At 59.0% G+C, this 15,719-nt stretch overlaps 1 protein-coding gene across 5 annotated transcripts in view; it reads right to left on the reverse strand.

Moving 5' to 3' along the window:
• INPP5A (inositol polyphosphate-5-phosphatase A) overlaps positions 1–15,719 on the reverse strand; it is a 176,926-nt gene that overhangs the window by 45,828 nt on the left and 115,379 nt on the right. For 4 of the 5 annotated variants that reach the window (XM_060033819.1, XM_060033821.1, XM_060033822.1 and 1 more), the window contains exons 6-8: positions 8,204–8,307; positions 2,353–2,405; positions 802–921 (exon numbers count right to left, since the gene is read on the reverse strand). In XM_060033819.1, coding sequence (XP_059889802.1) covers positions 802–921; positions 2,353–2,405; positions 8,204–8,307 — 277 coding nt within the window. The remainder of the gene's footprint in view (positions 1–801; positions 922–2,352; positions 2,406–8,203; positions 8,308–15,719) is intronic. The other variant, XM_060033823.1, reaches the window with a different exon arrangement.

Raw genomic sequence — 15,719 nt, forward strand, 5'->3', positions numbered from 1 at the left:
CGAGGTCCTGGGGAGATCTGAGACCCCGCCCCAAGCCCAAGCGGACCAAAGGCCCCACTTAGGGCACGGGCGCTGGTGGAAGAGGACTCCAGCTGAGGACTCGGCCGCTGGACGCGCTCCGGCAAATCAGGGCCCAACGCAGCCTGTTAATTGGGTGTGAGGAGCTCCCTTTCTTTCCCAGATGACAGCCCATCAGCGGCGACCCCGTGAGAGGTCACATGAGACCATCGCAGACAGAGGGAGGGCCTCAGAGGGCCCAGGGGGGAGGGTCCTGAAAACCAGCTGTGACGGGGGCCAGGGCGGTCGGAGGGGTGTGCTGGGAGCCTGGGCAGGTGATGGGAGGAACTCGCGCACTCTGACGACCACTGAGGCTGCCTCCCCTCTGGCCAGGGGCCCGCAGCCGGGCCGGGAAGCTGGGGCAGAGCGGTGCGGGAGGCGGCGCTCCGCCAGGCAGGGCAGACCTGCCCGGCCAGCCACTCCAAGGGGCCTATAGCCGGAGCCCGGTGGGGGGCCAGAGTCTGGGAAGACTCAGCCCGCGGCCAGCGGGACCCCAGGCCAAAGGAGACTCCCGTCTGCCATGGCTCATCTTCCCCCCAAGACGGAAAAGAAAGTGAGGCCACCCACTGTCCAGCGCGTCTGGACAGGATAACGGGAGCCTTGGGGCAGGGGTCGGGCTTTGTGCATTAGCCCTGGGTCGACACTAGCAAGTTCCGTATTTTGGGTAAATACGAAAAATGGCTTAAAGAGCAAGGCACGCTCCTCCCCAGAGGTGGGCGGGGGGAGGCCCCCCTCAGTACCCACCTGTCGAGCACGTAGCCCAGGGCCTTGTGCCGGATCCCCGAGTACACAGAAGGGCTGGTCTCCCAGGCAACCAGGTTGGAAGCATCGTGGAAAAGATGGATGTTCACCAAGTCGAAGGCACTGCGGGGACAGAGACAGGAAGCTCGGAGGAGGGCTGGAGCTGCCCGGCTGCCTGGGCCGGCCCCCCATGCCACCCCACCTGGCTCCTCAAGGCAGGTGCACCCACGCTGCCCGGGCGTGTCCTCCCCCGAGGTGTGGTCAGAGGACACACAAGACCTGGAGTCCTCACACAGTGAAGTCCCCACACAGACACGGGTACTCAGCCAACGGAAAAGGGAGCTGTTTCTCTGGAGAAAGGGACCTACACAGGATCCCAGGAACTTTCCTCAGAACGGGGGGCGGGGGGAGCGGGAGGGAGGCCGGGGAAGGGGCGACGGGAGTGGGGAGGGGGGACAAGGCCCCTCCCCAGGCCTTAGCTCCCTCCACGGGCAGCTGGTGCTACAGCCCGAAGCCCCCTGTGCCGCTCAGTGCTCACCATGGGGTCCCCGTGCCATAGGGGTCACTAAGGGATTCATTTCACTCCCCAGAAGAAGCCCCAAGCTCACAGCCCTTGGAAAACCCTTGGGGAAACCCCAGCAGCCCAGTGTCGCCTGGGCTTCTGCAGGGACGTGGCGAGGCGGGTTTGGCCTGTCAGCCTCTCGTGCCCAGGGAGCCCTGGGGCATCGCTGCAGCCTGTCTGCCGCACAGAGAGGTGGGGGCCATCCGCAGAGCTGGGACCACTGGGCCCCACGATCCAGTGAGACACGTGCGCTGACCTGACAGCACTGTCCTGGGCCGGATAAAGAGCTCGAATTCTCTCCTATGGCCTCATGAGGACCCACTGACCCCAGGCGGCCACCCCGTGCCCCTCCCACGCTGCACCGGGGGGGCCCGTGGGACTGAGAACAACGGCAGGAGTTGGGGGGTCAGGTCAGGAAGGCTGCGGCTGTCTCAGCTCCCTCTCACGCTCTGGGACCCTGGCCTCAGGAAACGCCCTGACCTGCGTGGCCCCAAGGAGGGGCCCGCGTGGAAATAGCAGGGGGGCCGCGGTCACTGGCTGACGCTGGCACCTGATGGGAGTGCAGCTCCTGAGGATGGGCTGCAGCCTTGGCCTGAACAAGCGGTCAGCTAGCGGCAGGTCGGGCCTCTCCCCAGGGAGACACCCCAACCCCAGGACCTCACAGTGCAGACCGTGGCCTCAGTCCCCCGGGCCCGACCCCAGGTGGCCGAGCGCACGTCAGGGAAGCAGGACCCGCTGCTGGACGCAGCAGCAGGGGGACCGCCATGGGGAGGGGCTGCCAGGGCACCCATGGGATGGGGGGGCGGGTGGGAGTGAGTGCGGGGACACCACAGTCATGTGCCCGGCAACCACGCTCTGTGTCACACAGAGTCGCCAGAACAAAAAGGGTCAAAGAGTAGAGGGTCGGGTCGGGTCGGGCAGCCTTTGACGGAAGTGCCCCCGCAGTGCTGAAGGGGGGCGTCCTGGGACGCAGGGGACCACGGTGGACGTACCAGTCTGCAAGGCACCACCTCGTCCGGATGAAGCCTTTCCTCGACCACTTGCACTGAAAAACAAACAGGTCACACTTGTCAGCAGTGAGGGGGGAGGAGGGCACGCCTGGCTCACAGGCAGTCGGGGCGCCGAGAAAAGTGGGACCACACGGGCTCCGCACTGGCTGCGGGCAGGGAGGGGACCACGAGGCACGACCACCACCATCTCCCAGACCAGCTGCAGGCGCTCAGTCGGCCAGGCCATGGGGGGCCCCAGTGGACAGGAGGACGCCCTTGGCCAAGTTCAGGGGGCCCCGAGCGGCGGCGCCAGCAAGACCTCCTACGCAGCTGGCGGGCCTGGCGGGTGACAGGACGCCTCTGAGCCGGCAGGAAGCTGCGCGGTCGGCGTGGAGAGGCCGCCACTAGCGGGCTCGGGGCCTGCGGCGTCATAGCCGCGAGAGAGCCGTGTGGGACCCCGGGAGGCAGACAGACACAGAAACCCCATCTCTACTTCTGCTCCACCAACCCCACCTCAAAGAAAGGAACTTCTGCTGGAGAAGCTGGGAGAAGCCTCGCTGAGCCGCCACCCGTCCTGCTGTCCCGCAGCTGGGGCGGCACCTGCCCCGCCCAGCGTCAGCGGCCACGTCCCCTCGTGCTCACGCTGGAAGGGGAGGAGGGTGGGATGCAGCCGGGCTGCCCAGCAGCCGCTCTGTGACGAAGGACGTTCCGTGTTGGGGGCCGCGTGTGACAGTGTCATAATCAACTTTCACTTAAATGGCCACACAGCACAGGGTAGCTTCACGGCCTGAGCAGTTTTGGGAGTGGGGCTCTGCCCGGCACCCCTTGCAAGTCTGCGGGAGGCACTGGGGACCTTCCTGAATCCCTGGTGGCAAACTTTAGGGTGCTGGAGGGAACGTCTGTCTTCTCCGGGACCCTCCGCCCACGTCCCAGGGCAGCGTGTCAAGCGTCCACGGAGCACAGGGGCTGGTCCTCGGGCGGGGGGCATGTGGGGCTGTGCCGTGGGGACAGGCGGGGGCAGAGGGCGGAGACCGCGTGGTCCCGGAGATGGTAGCCGCGTGGGACCCAGAGACCGACGCGGCGAAAAGCACTGCCTCCTGACGGCCATGTCCAGGGAAGTGGGGGCCCAGGTCAGCCACGCATTTCTTTACTTCGCGCAGACAGTTCGGCGGCTAAAGCGCTCTCCACGCGCCTCCCTAACCACCGTCCCATTTGTTTCTACTCCCCCAACAGCCAGCCGTCACGAGGGGCTCCTCTCTCTTCTGCTCCGTTCGTTCGGCGCCCCGTGGGCTCCTAACCCCACCCCTTGCCCAGACTGCTCTCACAAGGTCACCACGGCCTTGAGTTCCTGACGCGTCCTCAACCGGACCGCTGATTCGCTGACCCTCTCTCTGACCACGTCCGGTTCAGAACCCAGCCCGCTGTTCAGCACAGCACCTGCGGGACCCAGGAGCCCTCGAGGTTGAGAATCGCACCCAAGGTCACATGGCAAGTGGTCACCCGCTGGGGCAGGCCGCAGGGGAGCCAGGCTGGACGTGGGCCCGGTCAAATCCACCAGAAGGTCTGTCGCCTTCTCCCATTGCCGCAGCGGGAGTGGGAGGGGGTCGCCACGCACACCGGCTGTCGAGGGCGCCCCGCCCCCCCTCAGTCTCTCCGGGAGAACCAGCGACTTGTCTTCCGTCTGCAGCCACGTCCTGCAGAGAGTGGGAAGCAGGCGCCGCCACCCTGGTGCTCTCGTGCACATTCGGAAACCAGGAGCTGCAGCACAGGGCGGCCTGACTCCTGGGCTCAGGGCGAGCCTCCGGAAGCGGGACCAGGGTCTGGGCCGGTTCCCTGGGAGCAGCCGGCAGGGCAGCCTGTGGTCAGCACACATGTAGGGAGGCTGGGGCCTCCAGCACAGAAGCTTCCGGATGCAGGTGCTCATAGCAAACGGAGGCGGGGTGCAAGCGGGCGGGGCTGGGCCTCCTCTGCCTCTTCCCAGCCCCGTGCACGCTCCCAGGCTCACTGGTCATCGGCCACCTTCTCAAGCCACCCAAGGCTCCAGGCGACGGCAGACGGGACGGCAGTGGCTGGGGTGCCCCGGGGTGTCCACCCCAGTTCTCAGAGAGGCTCTCACACTGGAGTGGGAACCATGTCACGCCCGGGTCTGGGCGGGGGCGGTGGGGGGGCCGCCACATCATTCACCTGACAATATTAAGTCTCTGCTCAGATGCCCTGTTAATAGGATGCCTTTACCAGCAGATGGATGGCGAATACAGGCGGCTTCATCTACTAAAAGACGGCATAAATCACGGTGAGAAAAGGGAGGCTGCGGGAAGGTTATCACCACCCAGCCTCCCCGTGAAAGGCCCGCTTCAGAGCATTAGTGAAATTAATTCATCTTTCATAAGAGCTTGGAACAGTCCCTGTGATGCATGGAAACAACCAATTTCTCACGACGGGCAGGAGGAATAAAATGCCTCGGCCCCGACGGACGACGCAGACCTGCTTTTCAAAACGGTCTCGCGTTGCCTGGAGTGCTTCCCCCAGAGGCAGCACGTGGAATTCGCGTCGAGCCAAGAGCGCCCACAAGCCACCAGGGAAGTTCTGTCGGTTTTATGTGCAGTGGGCTGTAATTATTTGGAATTGCATCATGCCTCCATCATGGTAATTACGTTTAGATTGCCCTTAAGTGACGGTAATAAAAGAAAGAGAAATCAGTCTTAAACTAATTCCCTCCCCCAGAACGTGTTCCAATAAGGCTAAAGGCCTGGACTGCAGGCCCAGCAGGAGGGGAGCAGCCGCAGCACAGCCTCCTGGGCACCGCGGCCCTGCCCGGCGGCCTGCTGACCTGACGCACGCCAGGCAGGGGCTCCTAGCAGGACACGGGAGCCCGGCAACGGTCCTGGAGTTTCTTACACCTGAGAAATTCCACGCAGTTGACAGAAACATCAGAAGCATTTGTGTTTTTCTCAATAAGATTTTCCTTCTGTTAATTTATGGAGATGAGAGGAAAATGAACAAGCCCTGAAAACTCATACGTCATCAGACCCAGCGGAGCACACACTCGGGCAATTCCATGGAGCAGAACGGGGCCCCCAGGAAGGCCAGCACCCCGGGGCAGGGGTCACCTTGTCCCAGCAACATGCCGCTCTAGTCGAGACATCGGGGTCTAACCCAGAGACCCCCCAACCTTCTCCGCCCAGAGACGCACTCCCCCCTCTGCCTGCGGATGACAGTGAGGCCGCCTGGAATTGGGTCTGAGGAGGGCTCAGTGCCCCCGGCCGGCACCGGCCAGCACCTCGGGGGGCACAGCAAGCACATGGGGTGTGCAGGGAGGTGGGAACCACAGCTGAGGTCCCCACACCTGCCCCCCCCACCACCCACAGGTCAACCTCAGCCCAAGCTTCACAGCCGCCTGGGCCCTGGTGGGAAGAGAAATGCGGGGAGACCCCCAGACACGCCGCGGCCTCTGGGGAGGGAGCCCGCACAGGGCAGAGCCTGAGGGCCAGGGCGGCAGCGGGCAAGCCGGGAACGCAGAGGCTCCCGCCCAGGTGCCGGGCACCTTCTCCGGAGGAAGCAGTGGGGCCCCCTCTGCCCACCCAGGAAGACACGGTGACTGTCACAGAAGGCTCCTCTTCGGGAGCAGCACAGCTCCTAGATGACAGATGCCGGGAGCCTCCAGTGACCCCAGCTCCGAGGGCACAGGTGGAGTGAGAGGACCCCGAATTCTGGAGTCATTGGCAAGTGACGAGAGGACGAGGGACAGCTGTGGGCTGAGCGAGTCCCTGGGGCGACGGGGGCCGCGCGCTGGGCGTCCAACCACGAGCCAGGTCACCCAGGTGTGTCCCAGTCCTTGGCGGGGGGCGCAGAGTGGGAACTCCGTCCCAGGCACCAGGCGTCCCCTGGGTGGGCAGCGGCCTGGGGGAGCACCTCGAGGGAACGGGCGGGTTCGGGAAGAGCAGAGGCCCGCCTGCCATCCCTGCCGCCTGCCAGTCCCAGGCCACGGGCTCGCCTTGGCACCTGCCGCGGCTCAGGACTCCAGTGGCAGTTAAAGGGGAGAGCTGCAAAGATACTTAACTGCTCAAAGGGCTGCCTCAAGTGCTCCCCGCCCAGCCCCACGCAGGCCCGGGCCCAGCACTGCCCACCAGCCACCCAGCCCCTGCGCTGATCTGGGCGAGGCTGGCTTCGTGGCCGTCCCCGGCAGCCCTGCCTTCTCTGCCAGATGCGTGGACCCTGGACGTCAGCAGGGGCGTCAGGGTCCCTCCTGCAGAGCAGCAGCTGACATGCCAGAGCCTCTTCCTCGGCCCGTTCAGGGCTGTCCCCAGCGGGCCTCTGTAAGCTGGCTCTCCCGCTCTTAAGATGCCCGCGTCGGGGGAGAGGCCGAGACCCTATCTGTGGCGCTGCAGTCCCCGCCCCTGGTCTCCCCACAGCTTGCGCCGTTTTCACCGGGGTCCCTGGTTGCTCTCAGGCCAGGGCCAGTGCCGGCTCCCATGCTGCCTGCAGGGGAGCAAGGGTGAGTCTGGATCGGGATGGGCCAGGAGACCGACACTGATGGCCTCTGAAACTGACTTCTCAGCCCTCGCCCTGATCCGGGGAACCCTGGGCCGGCCTCCTGCTGGACATGTCCACTGGCCAACGTCCCGGGAGGACTGCAGGACTCACGGGCTCGGCCGCACTCATGGAAGGCTGAGAACGGAAGCTTCCGGAGCCTTCTAGCCACACCCTCCTCCAATCTTGGACGCAGAGCAGAGGGGAGCAGTGCCCAGGGGCAGGGGCAGCGGCGGGCGGGGCGGGAGGCGGGCCCCTGACACCGCGTCCTTGGCCGGGGACGCGGCCCATCCTTCAAGGCACCGGCCACCTTTCCTCCACTGCAGGATCGGGTCATAAAGCAAGTTAATAAAGTTGCGGCCTTGCTGAAATCGGCTCCCAGTGCCGCAGGAGGGGCGGCTCCACAGAGTCACGGCGGGCAATCCTCGACCAAGAAGACCTGCCCCGTGGGGTTTTGGGGGCCGTGTGGAAACGCAGCTGTGAGGAGGGGCCGTCCGGCTCTCAGTCTCACCCCCGAATGCTTCAGTCACGGGTCACTTCCTACTGCGAGTCAACAGGCCCCGAAAGGGAAGGTGATCCAGTCTGGATCAACACCTGGACTACACAGGTTACGAGACTCCAAACACGCTGGTCGTGAGAGTATTCGCTGAAAATCCCAGAATCCAAAATTGTGTGTGCAGCGTAACGGCTACATAAAAATAACTAGACAAAAATGCACTAAAACCCAGAGGAAACACATGCACGCTTCCTGACTGTGTCTGAGCAGAGGGTGAGAAGTAACCCCGCACTTCCCTCTGCTGAAGCGCACAGGGTGGGGGCACCGGCTCCGAGTATGCAGCTGCGCCTCTCTGGCCACACCCAAGGCTTTGCCAGGGAAGAGCCCGGGGCTCACTCAGCACCCTGGGGATGGGGAGAGGCCCCGAGTGCCACTGTCCCAGCACGCCCGAGCTCTCTGTTCGGGTTGCATCACTGGCCAGATCGACCTGCTCACGCTGAGGTTTGCTGGGAGGCCCCTGGCGCACCCCAGGCCCCAAATGAACAGGTTATGGTTTTTCTACCTCTCTGGGGGAAGGTTCCTTTGCCTGGAAACGATGATGATTAGAAAATTTACCTACTGATGTAACGGTAAACACCACGGGCTCTCCCAGCCCTCATCTAAGACCACGCAGATGAACCCACGTGGGTTTTAGAACCTCCCAGGACAGAATACTGGAGCATGACGGCAGCCGGGGCATCCCCACTGTGAAGTATAGATTTCACGTCCTAAATCCCACCTGAAAGTAAACGCACTAGTACGAGTGTGGCCGGCGGGGCCCCGACGTACCTCGGGGAAGTAGTCCTGCGGAAACTTCTCTTTCTCCAGCATGGGCGTGCTGTCCAGCGTGTCTGAGTAGATCTCCTTACCAGTGACTTTTTTATACTTCTTGGCTAGGAAAGAGCAGAAGAAGGACCCGGGGGTAACTTCAGTTCTTCTCCCCCTCCCCCCAGCTCAGGGCCACGTGGGGTCCCGCATCCCACCCGGGCAGTGCTGTGGAGGCGAGGGAGGGCCCAGGAGGCAGACCCGACGAGGGCCACGCCCCCAGGCAGGGCAGCTGCTCCCGGGGACGCCGTGGCTCGTGCATTCCCATCCCTGGACCTGGAATCTGACACGGGGTGTCATTACCCGCTCCAAGCTCCCGGCCTGCGGATTTACAGGGGCTAATTGGCATCCTCTGAGCAAAGTGCGACTGCATTTAAAAGGGCCGTGGAGTTACCGTCCACTCACACTTAAGACGAATTCATTTAATAACATGGATTTCCTCCTTGCATCCAGCCAACATCACTCCTAACCAGGGAAGGGGAGTCCTTACGTGAGACGGGGGAAAGGGATGAAGGCCAGGCACTCTGGGCCACCCGCCCTGTCCAGTGTCCCGCGGGCTCTCCCCGCATCTGGCTGACGCCCCGCACACAGGGCCTGGCCTGGTCCTTTCACACCCAGACCTGGGATCGTTCCTTTTCAGAGACCACCGTGGAGTTTAATGCACAAATGTGTTTATTCCTCAAACTCTTACTTGTCTGGTGGGTGGGAAGGCTGTCAGCCTCCCCACGAGATGCCGGCAGAGAGCCCAGGCAGCGGGGGGCCTGCTGAGACCGCCACGGGGAGACCCCAGCCCAGGCGGTCACCAGACTGCCCCCACCGGCTGCCGGAGCATCATCTGTCCCCTGCTCCCGGGCCAGGACACTGGGGTGAGGGTCCTGGGGTGTGTGGAGATCCATGGTGTTTGGGACGAAGGACGAGCTGTCCCGTCAGAGTGTCTGTGGAGGCCCTGCTCCGCGTCCCACAGGCAGCCCCGCCTGCAGTCTCTGGGCTGCCGGCCCCCACGGGCCCACTGACACACAGACAGCACGTGACGTGGGCCCCTCCCCCAGGACGGAGCTGCGCTGTACCCACTGCTCCTCTGACCTGGCTCCCAAACCACGGAGACGAGCCTCAGATGACAGGTGCAGCTGGCTCTGAGGCTACCCTCCCACCCCCGGGTTTGCCCATCGGGGGAAACGCAGGCGAACCCACGAGCCAGGAGGCTGGTGCCTGGGAAGGTGGGCACAGGCCAGTGTAAACTAATAAGGCACGAAGCCACGACCCACTCATAACACCCACCTGCGGCGGGAAATGACGCAGGAGTGTTAACCACACGAGGCACTTCCTGTAGCCACCCACCCATCTCCGGGGAAGGACAGCGTTTATCAAACCACCCCGCACAGCCGGCACCAGGGTGGCAGGGGGGCGGGGGGAGTGCTGTCTGCGGGGCACACCTGCCGTCACCGGCACGTCGCGTCCAGCTCCCCTTCGCGAGGCGGACAGGCCACCCTGGCCCCAGAGCGGGGCGGCTGACCGCTCCTGCTGACGGCAGGCCTGTCCCGCACAGACCACCCGGGGCGCCAGGCTGGCAGGCGGCTGCAGCCTGCTGTGTGCACCCACCCGCCTCGCCCCTCCCTCCACCCCACCCGGGCCTCCAACTCCCCTCCTGGGCCCTCCCTGCACCAGTGGGCACCAGGACGTCCACTGAGTGCCGTGGGGCCCGGCCAGAAGCTGAGGACGCGGACATGGGACGCAGACACGACCCGCAGAGTGGGCCTGGGCATGAGGCGGGGAGATGGACATGGGTTAGGACATGGGACGTGGATACTCCCCGAGTGTGGAGGACAGGAGGGTGTCACCTGGGGGGCGGTCAGGGGAGCCCCGGAGCAGGGCGGAGCTGAGCCTGAAGGAGGAGTGAGGGGTGGCCCTGGGCCCCCACGAGGCCTCTGAGGAGGGTGAGGGCCGGGCGGAGGTCCAGCCTCTGGCAGCGGCCGCCTCTGCCGGGTCCTAGGGACGCCCCTCCTCCCGACATCCGGGCTCGTCCCTGGGAGGCGCCGAGCTGCTGCTGGGGCCACGCGGGCCCACCGTCTGGGCGCCCTGCAGGGGGTTCTTTATCCCTCCTTCCTACCCCCTTTGCTAACCGCCAGTATCGCCTGGACCTGAGAATAAAGCAAGTTCTTTCTAAAGGTCTGCTCAGGATGGGAATCCTCGTAGCAAAGGCTGAATCACCCCAACAGCCCACTGGGGGCATCGGGTCATGAGCTGCAGAGGAGTGGACGCCCCCCCAAACAGACATCCTCGGGACGCATGGATGCCCACAGGGCAGACGCACCAGCCCTCGGTGAGCCAGGCGGGCACAGGTGCAGGACCAGCCCTGAGGCATGGGCAGCCACCTGCAGGCTCCTGGGAATGAGGACAGGGCAGGGGCTGCTGCAGCAGCAGGCAGCTCTGCTGAGATGAAACCCCAGTTCCCTTGAGGAAAGAGAAGGAGACTGGGGCGGGTGGGGCGGAGGAGGGGCGGAGGGGGCGGAGGGGGCGGAGGGGGCGGGTGGGGCGGGGGGGGGCGGGGGGGGGCGGAGGAGGCGGGTGGGGCGGAGGAGGCCTCTTTCTTAAAAATGAGCCTGTATTTGTAGAGCAGTTTGGGGATTACAGAAACTGAGCTGCAAGTGCAGAGTTCCCATCCGCCCCCCGAACAGCTTCCCAGCATCTCGTGTTGGTGGGTTCGTACGCGCTAGGGGTCCCGACAAACGCACGACGCCATGTATCCACCGCTGCAGGGGCACGCAGAGCACTTCCACGGCCCCAACCCCCCTGCTCCACCTGTCCGTCCCTCCCTCCCCCAGCGCCTGTCAACCAGCCACGCTTCTACTGTCTCCATCCTTTCCTCAGTCGTTGGCCACGTACTGCAGGCGGCCTCCTCCGGTGGGCTGCTTTCCGTCGGAACACACATTTTAGGTTCCTCCTAAAAGGTTCCTCCCTGAGTTTTTGTATCTTGATAGCTCAGTTTGTTTTACTGCTGAATAACATTCCCTTGTCTCTGGACCACAGCTTGTTTATTTGTTCATCTGTGAAGGACATATTCTGGTTACTTCCAGTTTTTGCTAATTACGAATAAAGTTGCTATAAACATTGCTGTAAAGGTTTTTGTGCAGACATTAGTTTTCAACTCATTTGGGTAAATGCCAAGGGATGTGTAAGAGTATGTCTAGCTTTGCAAGAAATTGCCAACCTGTCTTGCAAAGAGGCTGGACAGTTCTGCATCCCACCAGCAGTGAGTGAGAGCTCCTGTTGCCCCATGTCCTTGCTAGCATGGCGTTGTCAAGTTTTCAGATTTTAGCCATTCTCATAGGTGTGTAGTGGTTTTAATTGTTGTTTTAATTTGCATTTCCCTGGTGACATATGATGTTGAATATCTTTTCATCATGTTTATTTGCTATTTGTATATCTTCCTGGGTGAGATGTCTGTTCAAATCCTTAGCTCACTTTTAAATTGGGTTGCTTTCTTATTGTTGAATCTTAAGAGCTCTTTGTATATGTTGGATAACAGTCCTTTATCAGGTGTGCCTTTTGCAAATATTTTCTCCCATCTCTGGCTTGTCTTCTCATTCTCTTAACAGTGTCTTTTGCAGAATGTAAGTTTTTCACTTTAGTAAAGTCCAACTTAAAATTATTTCTTTCATGGATCATGCTTTTGGTGTTGCATCTAAAAAGCCATCACTGAACCCAAGATTCACCTACATTTTCTCCTATGTTATCATCTAGGAGTTTTACAGTTTCACATTTTACATTTAGGTCTATGATCCATTTTAAGTTTTTGTGAAGGTGTAAGGTCTGTGACTAGATTCCTTTTTGTGTGTGTGGATGTCCGGCAGGTTCCAGCACCACGTGTTGAGAAGAGTCTCTTTGCTCTGTTTTGTTCCCTTTGCTCATGTGTCAAAGATCAGTTGACTGTATTTGTGTGGGTCCATTTCTGGGCTCTGTTTTCTGTGCCATTGATCTGTCTGACTCTTCTTTCACCAACACCACACCGTCTTGATTGCTGTAACTTTATAGAAAGTCTCGACATTGGGTAGTGTCAGTCCTCCGATTTCACCAACACCACACCATCATGATTGCTGTAACTTTATAGAAAGTCTCGATGTTGGGTAGTGTCAGTTCTCCGACTTTGTTCTTCTTCTTCAATATTGTGTTGGCTCTTCTGGGTCTTTTGCCTCCACATAAACTTTAGGAATCAGTTGGTCAATATCCACAGAATAACTTGCTGGGATTTTGAATGAGCTTGTGTTGAATCTACGGATCAAGTTGGGAAGAACTTGACAATACTGAGGCTTCCTACCCATGAACATGAACTATCTCTCCACTTCTTTGGGTCTTTTTTGATTCCTTCAATCAGATTCTGTAGTCTTCCTCATGTAGATATTATACATATTTTGTCAGATTTATTCCTAAGTACTTCTTTTTATATGTGTGCTAAGGTAAATGATATTGTGTTTTTAATTTCAAATTCTACCTGTTCAATGCTGGTATCGAGGAAAGCCACTGACCACCCACCGCTGCAGGGGCACGCAGAGCACTTCCACGGCCCCAACCCCCCTGATTATGATTATTAACCTCATATCCTGCAACCTTGCTTACTGGTACCAGTTTTTGTTGCTACTGTTGGTGGTGGTGGTTCCTTGGGATTTTCTATGTAAACATGTCACCTAAGAATTAAGACGGCCCCTTCCCATCAATAAGCCTTTAATTTCCTTTTTTTTTGTCTTATTGTATTAGCCAAGATTTCCAGTATGACGTTGAAGAGAAATGGTGAGAGTGGCCATCCCTGCCTTGTTACTGACCTTAGTTTCTCACCATTGATTCTGATGTTAGTGGAGAATCTCTGTAGATATTCTCTATTGAGTTGAGGAAGATCTCCTCTATTCCTAGTTTGCTGAGAGCTTTTATTATAAATGGGTGTTGGATTTTATCAGATGCTTTTTCTATATCTATTGATATAATCGTGTGATTTTCGTCCTTAGCCTACTGATGTGACGGATTACATTAACTGATTTTTTGGACGCTGAATCGGGCTTGCATACCTGGGATGAATCTGAATTGGTCATAGTGTATAATTTTCTTATACATTGTTAGTTTTGAGTTGCTAATATTATATTGAGGAATTTGCATTTTCTGTTCATGAGAGATACTGGCCTATAGTTTTCCTTTTTTGTAATACCTTTATGTAGTTTTGTTATTAGGGTAAGGCTGGCCTCATAGAATGAATTAGGAAGTTTTCCCTCTGCCTTTATTCTCTGGGCGAGATTGTAGAGAATTGGTATAATTTCTTCCTTAAATGTTTGGTGGAATTCACCAGGGAAACCATCGGGCCTGATGTTTTTAGAAGGTTATTACTTATTGATTGAATTCCTTTCAATAGACAAAGGCCCATGCATACCATCTAGTCCTCCTTGAATGAGTTTTGGTGGATCGTATCTTTCAAAGAAGTGGGCCATCTAAGTTATCAAATCTATAGGCATAGACTTGTTCACAATATACCTTTATCATCCTTTTAATGCCCACAGGATCAGTACTGATGACCCCTTTCTCATTTCTAATACTAGTCATTTGTGTCTTCTCTTTTTCTTGGTTAGCCTGGCTAAAGGTTTACCAAGTTTATTGATCTTTTCAAAGCACTAGCTTTTGGCTTCTTTGCTTTTCTCTCGTGAGTGTCTCTGTTCAATTTCACTGACGTATAGGCTCCAATTTTATTATTTCCTTTCTTCTGCTTATTTTGGACTTCATTGGCTCTTCTTGTTTTCTCAGGTTGCACAGGAAGGCTAGAGGAGGTGCAATCGGCTATCTCCCTGCCCCGTGGGTTAGGCCCTGATCAGACCCCAGTGGGCTGGGCTCAGGGTTTCCCTGCGGGCAGGCCTTTAAGAAGAACAGAGCTGTCTGGGCACACTTCACAACAGCTACTCTCCCCTCCCCTGCCAGAAAGGTCTGGGGATTTTTCTCTCATCTTCGGCGTGAGAACCTGGTTAGCTTCCAGGAGGTAAAGCCCGCGACAGCGTAGGCCCTGAGCCCGGGTGCGCGTCCCCTGCCAGCTGCCCAGGCTCGGCCTGTCTTAGTGTCCTGACCGTGCGGTGCTCTCTGCTCAGTGGGCTCTGACTCTCTGGGCCCGTCTGTCTGTCTCCCCGGTTTGGGGGGCAGCAGTTTGCCCTGTGGCCTTGCTCCTCTGAGGGACCTGAGAAGAATCACCCATTTTCAGCTTGTTTGGATTGTCTCTCCTGAGGACTGAGTGACAGCTTCCAAGCTCACCACGTGCTGGACCAGACACTGGAGTCCCTTTCATCCCTTTTCAGCTCAAGTTTCTAAGTAGGAACACATTTGTTAAAATTCAGGCTGTTTCTTTTCAAAAGTTGATTCAAACTTCACAAACCTGGATTGCTTTTGCTGTAGTTCAATTCCGGGCAGAAGTGCGAGCCTCGAAGAGCCGGGGCTGTGGAGCGGGGGCCGGCGGCCCACGCCTGCCTGAGACCCCGGCCTCGCCCGCGCTGGGGATCCGTCGGCAGCAACACCTGCCACGCCACGCCCCGGGGTGTCTTCAGACTCGACACAGCCTCCCGCCAGGTTCGCCTGCTCAGGGCACAGCCGCTGCCCGTCTTATAATGGTTCTTGTCACTGGCAGCGTGGAGGTTTCGCTAGAGTCAAATAAATGTACCTCGAAGGCACAGCTGTAAATAAACTGTGTGCTAGCCAGGTACTTTCGGACGAGTTTGATTTAGTAATAAAATATGTCTGCAAATGGTTACTTGGAAGAAGGAAAAGTTCAGCAGACGTGGCACCTGTGGAGCCTGAGGTGCAGGTTTATTAGAAGTGCAAGCCGTTCTGTTTCAGCTTCGTCTGGAGCCGCTGTGTCTGCACAGCCCCTCTGCTCACAGCTCCGCAGCCCGAGGACAGGACACTTGACGTCCAGTGTCTGCAAGGGTCATGGGAAGAGCGGCCCCGGCCCCGGCTCTCGCCAGGTCTGCTGGGCCACTCCAAGCTCCTCGGCAGGAAAGGCAGACGCTGCGTCTCGAGAGCAGAGAAAGCTCAGGCTACAGGGCCGGTGAACATCACCTGCTGGCTGGGACCCTGTTCTCAACGCTGATGGAATCACCGCTTCCCAACCTGGAGAGTGCGAGCCGTCTCCCGAGTGAGTGGTGGTAATGAACCTGAACAAACCGACACAATCAGCCGCTCCCACAGTTACCTCACCGCGGGAGGCATCTCAGATTAATGCGACCTGGCTCAACAGCCCAAGTGGAGCTCAGACGGGTTTACATGCAACATGAAGAGACAACCCTGCGTGGAAGATAAATGCACACGCATCCCGCAGACTGACTGGAGCAGGGACGGCAACTCCTCAGATCAGGGGACAGACTCACACGCCCTAGTGTCATGAGCATCTTAGGTGACTCTTCTCAGTACAGACACACAGCGTTTACCCACTAAACACGGGGCTACATTTTCTAGCTCTGCC

This window comes from Delphinus delphis, chromosome 16 (genome assembly GCF_949987515.2).
Source record: "Delphinus delphis chromosome 16, mDelDel1.2, whole genome shotgun sequence".
NCBI classification, from domain to species: domain Eukaryota; kingdom Metazoa; phylum Chordata; class Mammalia; order Artiodactyla; family Delphinidae; genus Delphinus; species Delphinus delphis.